At 30.7% G+C, this 16,486-nt stretch overlaps 1 protein-coding gene across 1 annotated transcript; it reads left to right on the top strand.

The window, feature by feature from the left end:
- Positions 1-12,153: 12,153 nt before the first annotated feature.
- Positions 12,154-13,831, top strand: LOC149061421 (uncharacterized). Its single transcript, XM_089217742.1, has 3 exons — positions 12,154-12,548; positions 13,044-13,320; positions 13,382-13,831. The coding sequence occupies exons 1-3, from the start codon at positions 12,378-12,380 to the stop codon at positions 13,747-13,749; spliced, it is 816 nt and encodes a 271-aa protein (XP_089073868.1). The 5' UTR covers positions 12,154-12,377; the 3' UTR covers positions 13,750-13,831.
- Positions 13,832-16,486: the final 2,655 nt, after the last annotated feature.

Here is a 16,486-nt window from a genome sequence, read left to right as displayed (position 1 = left end):
TAATATTATACAAATTTTGGGCCAGTTGTTCATTAATATTGAATAACATATATCTATTATTATGACTTCGAATGTGATGTGTGGAAAATTTATTGGAATCCAATAAAAAATAATGACTAAATTTGCACATGCCACTTTTACTCACTATATGGCCAACAGAAACAATCTTCTTGTTGTGGATATGTGTACAATATTTCAAATAACATTATTTGAATAAAATATATTTTGTTTTTAGTTGTCAATAGCTAATGATAAATAAAAATAAATTTTTATTTTAGGAAACCTCAAATTTTCCATACTATTGATATAATGATATGTTCATTTATGAATAATTTATTCAAGAACCCAAAACAAAATATTTTATATATATATCTTTCATGCTTCGTCATAAACAACTTTTCGATGATGTAGCTATTAAGCCATGAAAATTTTTTAATTAAAGTAATAATAAACCATATTGTTTAATAAACTATAAATATTTAATAACTACTCCAAAAATAAAATTGATATACCTCGTTAGTACAAAACTAATGTAAATGTATTAAAAATTTAAAAACATTTAAAAAATAAAAAAAAAAACAAAAATGCAATATTATAAAGGTAAAATGTTTGAACAAAATATTTGAAATATATATATATATATATATATAATCATTAATAACAATAGGTAATATAAATATAGTAAATATAAATAATAGCAAACGATCGTATAACGTATACAAATATTGTGAATAAAAATAATTTAAAATAATCATAATATACTTATATAAAAATTATTATAACCAAAATTCATGTAATTACTACAAAACTAAAAACATGCATTATGTACAATACATTTTAAATCATAATTAACTTATAATAAATATTTATGTGAAGAGAGAATTCAATAACTTGTCATAAAATAAAATTTTTTATTTTTTTATTAATTAATTTATATGCATGCATCTATCTAATTATCAATTTTAAACACTACTTAGAAAATATTAAAATTTGTACATTTACTTTTCTACCTTCACTTACTGTGAATACGTTTTCTTTGGTGTCATCATACATTTGCCACACATCGATTGGGTGTCTATATACATGGGCATGGTAATGGCCTAACATATCATGTGATATTACTTGCTGCTGATTATCAGGTGTTGTTACCGATCCTCTGAAATAATATTTGGTATCTGATATTGAGAGATATTTCGGAATGTGGCTTAGCTGTAAGTTGGTGTCTGTAAACGGTGCATCCATGCTATTATTCAAGTTTAACATATTAAAAAATATGTGATGACCAAATGTAGGTATTAAGTCGAACATTTTTAAACATGATTTACAACGGTCAGAATGATAGAGCGATTTAATTTCAAAATTTAAAATTTTTTCTATTTGCCTTTTTGTTGGATTCTTCTCCGATACACAAACAGTGATAAATGGTTTTTTTTCCACTCTTTCATGAATACACGAACCACATTTTCCTATGATTTTTACAGTTTCATCATCTTTTAATAATTTTATGAGCATACTGTCTACAGCTTGTTCGACTGATAAGAACGTTATATTATTTGCCATCGGCTCTCCTGGATAAAACTGTTTTAAAATGTTGGCTCGTTTTTTATATGTTTGTATAGTTACACCATCTCGAAGTAACGCATACATTAGATGCCATAGTGTACTTTCATCTTTTCGTTTCATTACAAATGATGTATATTCATTACTATCACAATATGCTACTGCTAAAATTTGTATAACCGAATCAAAAGCACAAGTATTTGAAATCACAATGCTTTCACCATCGAGTTGTATGGACTTAAATCTCGAATCATTGCCATTTTTTATAAGTCCGATAATTTTTGTCTTTGCTCTTGAATCTAAATTTCTCAGTAAAATTTCACGATTTGGTGTCAAATATATTGGTTTCTTTTTTCTTGGATTATTTAATATATTACCCCAATTCTCTTCGGCTGTATCCTCGGCTTCTAGTAGTGGTATTGTATGTATATCAGATGATGTTATTGTACGTACTGGTTTGTTACACATTATATATTGATTTGGTACTTTTTCTATCAATGGAGTATTGAAATCTAAAATTTCGTTAAGATTGCTCAAATCGTCATTTATTCTAATGGTGTCTATTTCATTTATTGCTTCATAGTTTATTACTTCGTCATTTATTGATGGAGGTGTACAATTATGAGGAGATTGGTTGACTTCGCTGACTTTAATTGGAATTTGATTGATTTTAGCATTCATTAATTTCATTGTACCGTTGATAGATTGAATGTGTATTTTTAAGAAATCGTCGACTCTCATTGGCATACTATTGACGTGTTTAAGGACCCGATTTTTTAGATCATTGAACTGGCTCTCAATTGAAGCACTTGATGCAGGAATGTCGCCATATTTGAATGCCTTACACATGATTCCAGACCACAAAGGCATGTATGTACACAAGTTTAATACCAGATTCGCAATATTTGGAATAAAATACATATTATCATGATCTCCCACTTGATCGTTTACTTCAATTTGACATTGTTCAGCGATGTTTTTAGACATTTCATAAAATGGTCCTCTCGTGTTTGTTAAATTTATGTCTTCAAAACCCTCCAGCTCTTCACTATTAATTTCTCCATTATTTTCATTTAAATTTGATTCCATCACTCCAGTGGCAATCCTTTGTTTTAAGAAATGTCTTCCATTTTCACTGAAGGTTTTATGACCATTTTCCAAATAACCGTCAGTTTTACTATAAATTAGCCAAAAGAAACTTCTTAATAATTGTTTTATATCGTCTATATCGTCTGATAAGATCATTTGAGCTATTGAACGAATAATAAAATCTTTAACTCTTTTATCAACTGACTGGAGTGGCTTCCATGTAGTCACCAGCTTTATAATATGGGCTACATCACATCTAACAAAACATGTCGGAGGATCTTGTTGCGAACCAGATAACAATTGAAAACAAGCACTTAAGTAATTAGTTAAATTATTATACTGTGTAAACGCTCTTACGACAGCAGCTAATAATGCTAACGACATGTCTGTAATAACTTGTTTTGGATTTGGAGCTCCGTCTCTAATCCATTCTATTAACCAATTGTAAATTGAATTATTATCATGTTTCTCAGATAACATGTGACTTATTGAATATTGAGCCTTAATGGTTTTGTCATATATAGCGATTTCATAGAGCAGAATATTTCTTGTTTTCTTCTTGGATATTAAAGTTGGTTTTTTAACTAAACTACCAGTTGCATCTATGCATAATGTTGAAATGTTATTATGCTGTACATATTTTCTGTAAACATTCATTTCAGAAGCACTCCAATAGTGGACATAAAATCTGTCATATCCAATATCTTTAATTACGTTAATATATGGATGCAAATATTTCATTTTGCAAATTGATAATATTGGGTCGTCCTCTTCTCTTTGATCTTTTAGAGCTCTACATTTTATTATTCTTAGTGAGTTTGCTGTTGGCAAATTACTTGGTTCTAGATCATCAAAATCCATCAAATCATTAGCTTCAGTCTTCCTTAACATACTTGCAGACATCTTTTCATTTACTAATTTTTCGACATAATATTGTTTTTTTTCAAACGTTGTTTTACGTTTTGTTTTATCAACGCATTGTCGAAAATTGCCACTATAGGTACAATGAAAAATCGCTCTACTATTATTTGAAGGTTTTTCCTGGAGTATACCTTTAAGTTTACTATGGCATGATTTGCATTTTCCGTAAAATTCACAATAATTTATCCCAGATTCATAAATCTTTGCTCTTTTGTAGGTAACTGGACAAGCAATTTTCGTCTGTTCCCAAAAATGACTGTGAACTATGTCAGTCCAACTACCAGGACTTAGTACTTTGTAGAATCGCGTTAAGTATTGAGAGTTTTGTTCGTAATACTTTTTTTTCACATTCCAATGAATTCCACTCTTCTTTACTCAAAGTTATCTTAAATTCTATATTTTCAATGTTTTCGCTGTGAGAACATTCATTGTCTGTAATATTATCACCGTCTACTTCTTCTGAACTAGGTCCACGTGGGTTATTAATATTTAATTTGCTTAAAATATCATTTCTGTCACATTTCACTATTGTGTATAGAGATTTAGCGGATATTTCTCCATTCGAATTGTTTTGAACTTCACTCCAGATTGGATGTGTAGGACCGACTATGTTAGGTCCCTGGAAAATTGTCTCCTCATACTTTTTTATGGCCTCAACAATTTCAACAAACGGGACTTTCATTTTTCTCGGCATTTTTAAGGTTCTACAAATATAAAATACACGCATATTTTAGACACCTACACATATAATTATAATTTTTAAAAGTATTTATAGACTAAAAAAACATAAATCTATAAATTCATAAACCCGCTGAGAATCTAAAATCTTTATACATAGCAATAGAGCGTATTCTATAATAGTATGCCATAATATTATTGTAGTTTTGCGTAGCTGTAGGCATCTATAGTTTTAGGTAGGTATATAAAACAATAGCTATACCTACTACATTACTAGATTTAAAAAATAATTTTATAACCAATGGAAATGTTATAGATTCTAATTTATACTTCATAAAAAAAAAAAATACAATACTTCAACAAAATATAAATATATAAATCGGCGAAACACGATTGCGCCCGTCCTACTTTTTTATATTAAAAAAACGCAACACGATTGCGCTCCATGAAATATAGGTATACATTGTTCAAAAACTCATTGTTGAAGTTAAAAGTTTAATTTACATTTATATAATAAAATACATACGTACACATTAGTATCACTATTAATACTTTAATACAATTACACGATTAAAAATTAAGACACAATACATTTAGGTATTATATAAAAGAAACTCAATAAAATTACGAAAACCATTTAATTTTTTTTTTTATATACTAATATCATTCGTCCAAATATACATTAAAAAAAACTCAATAAAGTTACAAATTATAATTTTAAGTTTACCATTTCGACTGTATTTTAAATAGTGTAGACTAATATTTCATGGAGCGCAATCGTGTTACAGCCAAAGAAATGACTGCCACTGTGCCGATACCTTTTGGTTATAAATAATAGTTCATAAGTATTAAATACGTTTAAAACTATACCTACTCACCTATTTATAATTTATTTATACGGCTTATTATTTATAACCAAAAGGTATCAGCACAGTGACAGTCATTTTTAGATTCTGAGCGGAGCGATGAATGTATTGATTTTACCATGATGTGTGTTTTTTTTTTTTTTTTTGTGTCTGTCATCACGTTTTGGGGCTGTAAAAATGCTTCGATTTTTGACTTCAGTACCTCGTTCGATCAGAAAGTGAATCTAGTTGGTACTTTGGGGGGTCAAAAGTAAAAAATTCTTTAATACTTTTCTAAATAATTGAGAAAAACAAACTAAAAATTAAGGGATAAACGGGAAATTTTACGCACACTCATTTTTCGACAAAATCGATTTTGGTTTTTGATGTAACTAAACAAATGACCATAAATACATGAAATTTTCACCTAATGTTTATATAAGTATATTCTATCCACCATGCAATTTTCAAAAAATTTCGACTTAAGTTGAACTATTCATAGGCATATCAAATTTTCGATCATTATTAGTTTTTTTTAAATTACTATCGATAAAAATTTATTTGTTTGGCAGAAAAGCTTGAAAATTTTATACAAGGCTCTTAACATATTGTTACAATAGCAGTTGAAAAATAAAAGAAATTCATAGTCACAATTTTTTTTTATAAGCATTCAAAGTTTGAATTTTGACAAAATACGTAAAAATCACGAAAATTCACAAATTATTTTAAGGTAGAAATTCATAAAAAATTTTCTTTTTAAATCTAAGATTTAAAAATTTAATACAAGATTCCTTACATGTTTTTCAATCTTTATCACAAATAAAAATTCCACCGGAAATTCAAATTAAATTTTTATGAGCATTTGAAATTTAAATTTTTACAACATTGGATTTTCACTTTTAGCGATTTCCTTATTTTGGTGTAACTCTAAAACAAATTACCGCAGATACTTGAAATTTTGACTGAATGTTTATATAGGCGTTTTATATATTTGATAAAATTTTCAAAATATTTAGATTTGTTTTGAGCTGTTTACTGAATTTTAATTTTTCAACTTTTTTAGTTTTTTTTTCTATAAATATCGATAAAAATTTATTTGTTCGGTAGAAAAGCTTGAAAATATAATACAAGGCTTCTAACACATTGTAACAATAGAAGTTAAAAAATATTAAAAATTCGTAGGCACGATTATTTTTTATAAGCATTTAAAGTTCAAATTTTGACTAAATACGTAAAAATTACGGCAATGTTCAAATTATCTTAGATAGAAATTCATAAAAGTTTTTCTTTTTAATTCTAAGATTTGAAAATTTAATACAAGGCTCCTAACATATTTTTACAATAGAAGTTGAAAAATAAAAGAAATACATAGTCACAATTTTTTTTTATAAGCATTCAAATTTTTAATTTTTACAACATATTATGTAAAAATCAGGAAAATTCGTAAATTATTTTATGCTAGAAATTCATAAAAATTTTTTCTTTTATATCTAAGATTTGAAAATTTAATACAAGGCTCATTATATATTTTTACAATAGCAATTGAAAAATAAAAGAAATATATAGTCACAATTTTTTTTTATAAGCATTTAAAGTTCAAATTTTGACTAAATACATAAAAATTACGGCAATGTTCAAATGATCTTAGATAGAAATTCATAAAAGTTTTCCTTTTTAATTCTAAGATTTGAAAATTTAATACAAGGCTCATAATATATTTTTACAATAAAAATAGAAAAATAAAAGAAATGCGTAGTCACAATTTTTTTTATACAAGCATTCAAAGTTTGAATTTTGACAACATATGTAAAAATCACGAAAATTCGCAAATTATTTCAAAGTAGAAATTCATAAAAATTTTCCTTTTTAAATCTAAGATTTGAAAATTTTTAATAATCTATAATATATCCTAGGCAGATAAACCATCTTCGCTCAGAGTCGTTTTTTGTATACAATGATATAATATCATTGGATTCAAATTTAATTCCATCCATTACAGTAACCCACTTGTAACCTACTGTACTGCAGAGCGACATACACGACTTACCCGCTTTATTTTTTGGTGGCACTTGCGGTCACTCATTTTTTTATTCCTATGAACTGGTTTCACATAATAAAGACAATGGCTTCGTTACTAATATTCTGACATACGCTTTTACAAAAACAACTTTAAATTTGATAAAAAAAAAACTACACGGTAATAGGTACATTAGATAAAAATCCAAAAGAAGAATTAAACCTACGCGATCACATTTTACCAATTGCCAATGTTTATTATTTGACGATGAGGACGAAGAAAGAATTATTGCATTTTCAAGTAGTGTTCAAAGAAAAGCTGCATCTACTTATAAACATTTATTTTTTGATGAATCTTTTAAAAGTTATAACCAACAATTCATAGAAATTTATAGTTTATACCAGTGGTCCTCGCTAGGATTGTGGAATGGGCCAAATGTAATTTTTGAAAATTATTTGCGGGCCGCATACATTTTTAATTATTTTTTTAATAATTAAAACATATAAATTATATATATATAATATATGGGATGGTAACACTGGTGTCGACCAAGTCGAGCCAAAGCAGTGTGAGGGCCTGCCTGAAGAGACCAGTGATGTTGTGACGCCCGACGAGTCATAGTGTCGTACCGTTGTTGTTTTCCTTATTTGTTTGTTGTACTTTGTAATTTGTTGCTACGTTGTAATATATCGAGTCATTATAGTTATTCGTTTAACATTATTCCTACCGATCCCACATTTTGGGGGCCTGTCCGGGATCGTAATCGGAAACTGTTATTCCGAATTGTGTAGCCTGTGCGGAGAAACCTGTACCGATTGTTCCGTTTGCGAGTTATTGTTCGTTTATGTAATTGTGCGTTATTCGAAATTCGCCGTTTAGTGGTTACCCGTGTCTTAAACTGTCGTACGACGTATACGTGTACACTGTACACCGTACGCCTTTGTTGTTTCACGCGGGAAAAACGTATTGTGTTGTTGGACATCGCCGTTTACATAACCTCAAATTGCCGCTTATCAGCGACGAAGTTTATGGTATCAGTACCGTGGTTATTAACTTACCTACTTTGGTATTTGCATCAGCCGACGTGATTGCGTGAGTTGTTGTGGGCTGTTATCATTGATAGAGCGTGAACCGTGATTACGGTTAATTGTTGTGTGAGAGTTGAGTGCGCATAATGCCTCCTCGTAAACGGAAATCAGCGACTAGGAAGCAGTCGCCGAGCATCAGTAGTGTTCATGTCGAGACTGAAGCTACAAGTGCGATGAAATTCCATGATGTCCAGGACGCGTTGTCACCCTTCACGGGCGATGGTCATTGTTCGGTAGTGAAATGGCTCAATGACTTCGAAGAAATGGCGTTGTTGTGCGCTTGGTCAGACCTACACAAGTTTGTTTACTGCAAACGCTTGCTGTTGGGAACGGCACAGGCTTTTGTTAGGTCGGAAGATGGCTTGAACTCATGGAGTGTGTTACGCGCTCGGCTGCTCAGTGAGTTCCGTAGTCGGCTAACAACAGCAGATGTTCACCGATTGCTTTCCACCGATTTTAAGCAGCAAAATGAAACGTTGTTGCAATACCTCTATCGCATGCGTGAATTGGCTATGCAAGGAGGTGTCCCTGATGACTCGCTGATGGACTACATCATTTGTGGAATTCCAGATGCGGTTACCAACAAAAGTATACTATATGGTGCAACGTCCATCCCTGAATTTAAAATAAAGTTGGAGTTGTATGACAGGATGTGTGAAAGGCGGAATGCCGAATCCAGGAATGCGCCCCCCGCGCCCGCGCGTAATGGGCCGGTAGAAATAAGGTGCTACAATTGTGGTGATCGAGGACACCAGTCGCGGGAGTGTCCCGACGCGGGTAAAGGACCCAAATGCTTTGCTTGTCGCGCGTATGGGCATAAATCGTTTGCTTGTCCAACTAAGTCGGAGAACCAGCATGCTGGTGCGACTGGCCGCTCGGGTGGACCTGCCAATGTCTACCAGGTCAACACCTACAACGCTGATGGTAGAATTGTAAAACCTGTATATATTCTGGGCCAGGAGGCGTTGGCCCTTGTTGACACCGGATGTGATATACATCTGTGCCGTGAATCGTTTTTGAAAAAGTTGAGTGGCATGCATAGCATCCCAAGCCGTACGCAGTTGAATGGACCAGCCAACACGTGCTTTCAAACCAATTGTCGTTTCGAATGTAAGCTAACTGTAGATGGGGAAAGCTACCATGTTGAGGTTCACTCTGTGCCCGATGGCGCCATAGGGTATGACGTTATTCTAGGTCGGCCATTATTCCAAACTAACGCTGTGCTTAGAGTAAGTCCTCAGTCTGTGACCATTACCCATGTCAATACCGCCCAGCAGTTAATGAACATCAATACCAATGTCAACGAATTGGATATAGGCGTGAGAGCCCAGTCAGTCATGGTGCAGGAATTGGTCGATACATACTGTCCAGTCCAAGGTGTTACAGCGCCAATGAAAACAGCCATTGTTCTATTTGATGAGACTCCAGTATTCCAGCGACCTAGGAGGCTGGCACCGCGTGAGAGGATAGCAGTGGATAAGCAAATTCAGGAATGGTTGTCCGAAGGTATCATTCGGGCCAGTTGCTCGGAGTATGCCAGTCCCGTCGTGTTGGTGAAGAAAAAAGATGACACACTCAGACTCTGTATTGATTTCCGCGAGCTAAATAAAAAAATTGTGAGGGACCGTTATCCATTGCCATTAATTGACGACCAGATTGAAAGGCTACGAGGCGCAGTGATTTTCTCAACACTAGATTTGAGAAATGGATTTTTCCATGTTCCAGTAGATGAAGCTAGCGTCAAGTATACGTCGTTCGTGGTACCCAACGGTCAGTATGAGTTCCTACGCACACCATTTGGATTATGTATATCACCACCTGTGTTTCAGAGATATGTGAATTTCATTTTTCGTGACTTCATCCGACTTGGTCACTTGTTGGCCTACATGGACGACCTGATTATTGTAGCGGCAAATGTGGAGGAAGGCATGGTGCGATTAAGGGCTGTGTTGCAGGTTGCAGCTGAAAATGGATTGGACATTAAATGGTCCAAATGTCAATTTCTAAAGGACTCAATAGACTACTTAGGCTATCGTATCCGGCACAATGAAGTGAGTCCATCAGAGGCAAAGACCATCGCAGTACAGAAGTTCCCGCTACCAAGAACTGCCAAAGCCGTACAGAGCTTCTTAGGTCTTACCGGGTACTTCCGAAGGTTTATACCTGGATATTCACAAATTGCGCTGCCACTGAGCAATCTGCTGAATCAGGGGGCTGCCGTTTCTATGCCCCCCCCCCGGATTTTGTTTTTGCGATATCTCCGGGAATAATTGTGCACAAACGACCGGACTTCATGCAAATTCGTGCACAAACGATGCACAAACGATCTGTCCAAACAGAATTCAAAAATTCTAAATCGGGGGGGCTGCCGTTTCTACGGCCTCCCGAATTTGATTTAGGGATAATCCCCCCTGTATTTGTGCACAAACGACGGGACTTGGTGCACATTCGTGCACAAACGATGCACAAACAATCTGTCCAAACAGAATTTCAAAATTCCAAATCGGGGGGCTCTCGTTTCTACGGCCCCCCGATTTTGTTTTTGTGATATCTCCAGGAATAATTGTGCACAAACGACCGGACTTCGTGCACATTCGTGCACAAACGATGCACAAACGATCTGTCCAAACAGAATTTCGAAATTCCAAATCGGGGGGGCTGTCGTTTCTACGGCCCCCCGAATTTGATTTAGGGATAATCCCCCCTGTATTTGTGCACAAACGACGGGACTTCGTGCACAAACGATGCACAAACGATCTGTCAAAACAGAATTCAAAAATTCCAAATCGGGGGGGCCGTAGAAATGGACCCAGGTAGTAGGTACCTACCTGCTTTTGCATACAACATAATATTATAGAGATCATTATTCGATTACATTACATTAATATTGAATTGTAATTTACAATAATATTGCATTATATTACAGACTACAGTATAATAAATCTCATGATATGTCATGTTAAATCTCATCTCATGTTATGCTTATGATATTTGAACAAAATATTAAATTTAAATTTAAATGGATAGTTGCTAAAAAAGGTTATTGGAGTATTGACAATTCTGTTATTTAAAAAGGTATAATACACGTTTAACACACATTTTTAATCCAAGAGATTGTTAGAAATTTACATATTTCTATTTTTTAATAACATTTGTCGTTTTTATTACCAATACTCAATAGGCAATAAATAATAACATTACAATTAATATAATATAACAACAATACAGATTACTGATTAGTGATTACAAACATGTTTAACCGCATAGAGGCGGACAAAATAATAGTAGTTGTATTATATTTTAATTTAGAACCAATACAATAAGTATAGGAATAACATAAAATATAAATAGAACAATATTCGTATTACAAATAGATATTAATATTTCGTAATACTGGTTAGTGATTACCTAAGAGCATCGGGATTTTTATTAATAAATTCCAACATTATATTATTTTATGTTATATTATATGTTATGGTTTTGGTTTTTTAACCGGTGTTTTAAAGCTTTTGGTGTCGGTTTCGGTTCCGGTGTTCAATAATGAACAAACCACGGTTCTAACCAGTTTTAACCGGTTTTTGAAAAACCGGTTTCGATCCCTGATTATTATAAATAAAAAATAAACAGTGTAATCTTTATTCTTTATACATATCCGTGTTAGGACGCCGGCGGGCTCGTGGCAGTCAACGTGTTAATATTTATTTTGGTAATATTATATATGTAAATACGTAAATATGAATGTAACTGTGTTTCTAAGGAAACAACGTACCTAATAACCGGTTGTAGAATGTAGATAAAATTTTAAGCCAGCACGGCGAAAAAAAATAATTAAAATATAAAATCATAAAAATATTTGTGTTTATAACTAAAGATTAAAAATACAACACTAAGGGCCGTATTTATAATCAATTCCCAAGTCTATTCTTATCTTTTACTTTTAAAAGTAATGCTTAATCATAAGTATTCATAAACAGGCTTAAGTCATACTTTTAAAAGTTATAAGCAAAAGTAATTCTTATTCTTATTTTGATAACCAAAGTCATGGTCACACATGGTTATAGATTGTTATCACTCATTATCACTGTTATCACTCACGAATTGTATATTATTATACGATATTCGTTTTTATGTAAATACATTTTCAAAAAAATATCATTTTTTTAAATACGACTAGTCAAAATGGGTAAAGGACTTGCCTATTCAGCATCCGAAAAATCTTTAATTATTGAATTGATACAATTAAATAAAGTGGTGGAAAATAAGAAAACCGATGCATTTAGCATTCACGATAAAAACAAAGCATGGGAAAGTATTACCAAAACTTTCAATGCGAGTGGTGATCATCCAAAAGTGAGTTGAATTTTAAATATTATATTTTATGTTTAATCATTGTTTAACGTTTTTAGTATTCTGAAGTAGAAGACGTGTATTAGATAGGGACTATACCTATTTTGATTATCAAAAATAATATTTAGTCAGCTTGCTAAGTTCCTATTGATGGTATTATATAATTGTTGTATCTACTTCTAAGATTAATTTGTTACCAATTATTTATATAATATAATATGGTAAACCATGGTAGTTTTCTATTAGTGATACGAACAATTTGTTAAAATTAATTTCACACCCCATCATTATTTTAAAACAATTATATTATTAATTTATTTGATTTTAACAATTTATTATTTATTTATAATTTTTTTGGAATCAATCTTGCAAACTGCATATACAAATAATACATTATTTTAGGAACTTCCAACATTTTTGTTACATTTTATATGTTAGTAGTCTACTATAGTAAAATTAGCATATTTTCAATTTTTTTACTATTTACTAATTTTATAGAGAACTGTAAGTCAAGTTAAAAAATGCTGGCACAACATCAAAACAAAAAGAAAATCTGAAATAACTTCTCATAAACAAGCGGTTTTGAGAACTGGAGGTGGACCAGCAGTTGAAAAATTAGTAGAGAATCCATTGATCGATGAATTTGCTAACATAGCATGTGAAATTCCTGGGGCCATTGACAGTGATACAATCGCTAGTCACAATATTACATGTGTAACTACATCTGATGGATATTTGGAGTTTAATATCCAACCTAGTGATGATAATTTATCTGGTAATAACAAAATTAATGTTAAAATTAGATGTAAAAATTCAAAAACAAAATTATTTTATAGATTCAAATATTAATGATACTGATGCAAATTTTACAAATGCTGTCCCAAGTAAATCTATAGAAAAACAAGTGGAATTACCAAGGCAGTATTTAAAAAACAAAAGATCAAACTTGTCAGCTGAAGCGACAAGCCGTGTTGAACGAGTTGAGATTCAAAAAATTAATGATGAAGAGATACATAACTTGTTAAAGGAAGAATTACTTTTAAAAATAGAAAATGAGAGAGAACTTCTGAAACGAAGAAAAATTGAAACTGAAGTCGCTTCTAATGATTTAATTTTTCGTAAAGAGAAACATTTAACAGAAATGGAATTATTAAAAAGAACTATTAAAAATAATATATACCTAATATATTTTGTATATTGTTAAACTTGATAAGATTGTTTAATTTGTTAAAATTTGTTTTCTCTAGTAACAAAAGTTATGATACTGTATTAAATTGTATTTTATTAATTAGGTATGACTATTATTACATAAATATTTGTTGTGCTTTACAATCAATTTTTAAATATTTAATTTGTTAAAATTTGTTTTCTCTATTATCAAAAGTTATGATACTATAAAGTATAAAGTATAAATTATATTTTATTAATTAGGTATGACTATTATTATATAAATATTTCATATTTGTTATGCTTTACAGTCAATTGTTAAAATTTGTTTTCTCTAGTATCAAAAGTTATGATACTATATTAAATTGTATTTTAGCATTAGTTATGACTATTATTATATAATTATTTTTTAAGCTTTTCAGTCAATTTTTTAAAAGGTAACCATTTTTTTTTAATATACTTTTTTATGAGACTGATATATAATATAATACTTGTTCAATAAGTTTTATAATTTGTTTATTAGCTGTATTTCTGTTGATTTTCACAAATTATATCATTAAATAATATTCTAAGAAAAATGCATATTTATGAATTCTGATCTAACTATATTTCCATACAAATTAGGTGGTCCATTATATTCTTGATGAAACATTTGGTTGTTATTCAAAACTTCATCTATGTGTGGTAGGTTTTCATATCTAAATATTGCAATGTTGTGTAACACTGCACATGCTGATATTATTAACAATGTTGTACTTAGTTTAGTAGCTAACTTCCTCGATAAACAACTAAATCTTCTTTTGATTATTCCATTTAGTCGTTCTACGGTATTTCTTGTGGCTATATGAGCTTTATTGTATCTTTCTTCAGCTCTATTTTGTGGATTGCGCACAGGAGTAAACAAATATCCCAATTGTGGATAACCACCATCACCTAAGAGACGTCCTGGTAATTGTTTTTGTTCATAAATTATATTGATATTACTGTTGCTATAAATAAACAACATATAATATGTGATTACTTAAGGAATATATTTTATATATTTTGAGTATTTCAGTTTTTACAACTTAAATACATTCTTTATTCTAAAAAAGTCTAGAGTTAAAAAAATATACCCAGAATTATTATAACAAAACATGTTTGTACCTAAAAATACGACTATCATGAACAGATCCTGGCCACCTAGCTACAATATCCAGTATTTCACATCTAGGTCCACTCACAATCTGTACATTTATTGAAAATATCCCTTTTCTGTTCCTGAAATTTTCCCCTTGGTCACCTCCAGGATTTAGTATTGGTATATGGGTACAGTCTATTGCACCATCAACACCAACAAATCCTGAATAAAAATAATTTTTCAACTGTGTATATACTTATTTAAAGCATAATAAACAAATTATTTTGAAATTACCAGCAATATTTGAAAATAACACTTGATTATGTATTTTTCCTTCTAGGGTAGCAGGAAACTTTACAAAAGTCGGTAACTTACTTGCTATTATTCTTGAAATATCTTTTACACATCTACTTATAGTTGGTTGGCTAATACCAACCAAATCACCAGTAACTATCTGTAATGAAAAATAGAGTAGATCACTATCATTACTCACTCAATTTACCTACTCACTTGGAAATTTCCAGTTCCATAATACCGTAACACTGCAAGTAGTTTCAATAATGGTGGAATTGGAAGGCCTCTCATTGAATAGTCATTGAATTCGGCTTCAATGTCATTAAATACGAGGAGCATTAAACTTTGCAATACTGTAGTTTTAGAAAATCTATTAAATTTAAATTTAAATTGCATTTTAGTGAGATGAAATTATGAATTATAATTTCTGTTGTAAATATTTTAATTTATATAGGTAGAATTATGTCCATAGCTAAAAATAATCGGTCTGTATAAATGCATTTTAATTATTTTTTGGATATTATATTATAATATATGCTATTCATAAGCATGCTTATGTGGTAGTTAGGATAAGCACTTTATTACTCTACAATTTTTTTTTCATACTATGAATATTTTCGTATTAATAAAATGTGTTCAACAAATTAAACTGTAAAAAGTGAATATTAAAAAAAAATATTGTTTTATTAATACCTAGGTAGGTTATCATTTGATTTTTATTTATTTATAATAAATTTACTCACATGATAATAAATTACCATTTGGAATATTTTTATTTTAACTTAGGCTTTAGGCATAAATAAAAATAAAATAAATGACCTCCATATGACCATATAATATTGTGATTTCTATTGAAAATTATTTCACTTACCTGAATCTGTTAAAAAATTCTTTATCGTCATAAAAATCAATTGGATTTTGCATGTCTCTAATATATCGTTTAGGAACACGTTCATTATTTTCTTCAGCACGGTTGTAAAAATTAACTAATTCTACAAAGTGTATTATATCCATATTTTCAATTTTTATAAAACTAATCAATGTGATATGATCAAAAACAAAAAAAAATCATGAACGTACCTCGTATACAATATCATTATTATTAAAAGAATTTCTTAAGCATGGTCAAGACCAGTCTTTTTAAAATCTTCTGAATAAGTCATACTTTTCATTTTCTTAAGCTCGAGTACTATTTATGAATCTCATTTAAGTCATAAGCAATACTTATTCTTAAGAATCGATTATAAATACGGCCCTAAGTTTTCCATAAGTTTTGCTTCAAATAGCTATAGAGAAAATTTGAAGCGTCATTATAGGAAAAATGTTTTGAGCGTTCGAGTTTTAAATTTTTATGAAATCG

The sequence above is a fragment of the Diuraphis noxia genome, unplaced genomic scaffold, assembly GCF_037042655.1.
Source record: "Diuraphis noxia isolate RWA-SAM2 unplaced genomic scaffold, SU_Dnox_SAM2 contig0001, whole genome shotgun sequence".
Classification (NCBI taxonomy): domain Eukaryota; kingdom Metazoa; phylum Arthropoda; class Insecta; order Hemiptera; family Aphididae; genus Diuraphis; species Diuraphis noxia.
The sequence above is the reverse complement of the archived record's forward strand: the minus strand, read 5'-3'. Positions and strand labels throughout refer to the sequence as shown.

What these genes read in the sequence shown, in the direction of transcription:
- LOC149061421 (XM_089217742.1), top strand. Translation starts at nt 12,378, where the DNA reads ATGGGTAAAGGACTTGCCTATTCAGCATCCGAAAAATCTTTAATTATT. An exon ending in CGAGTGGTGATCATCCAAAA is followed by an intron (nt 12,549 to 13,043) that starts GTGAGTTGAATT and finishes CTAATTTTATAG; the next exon opens with AGAACTGTAAGTCAAGTTAA. An exon ending in TAGTGATGATAATTTATCTG is followed by an intron (nt 13,321 to 13,381) that starts GTAATAACAAAA and finishes ATTATTTTATAG; the next exon opens with ATTCAAATATTAATGATACT.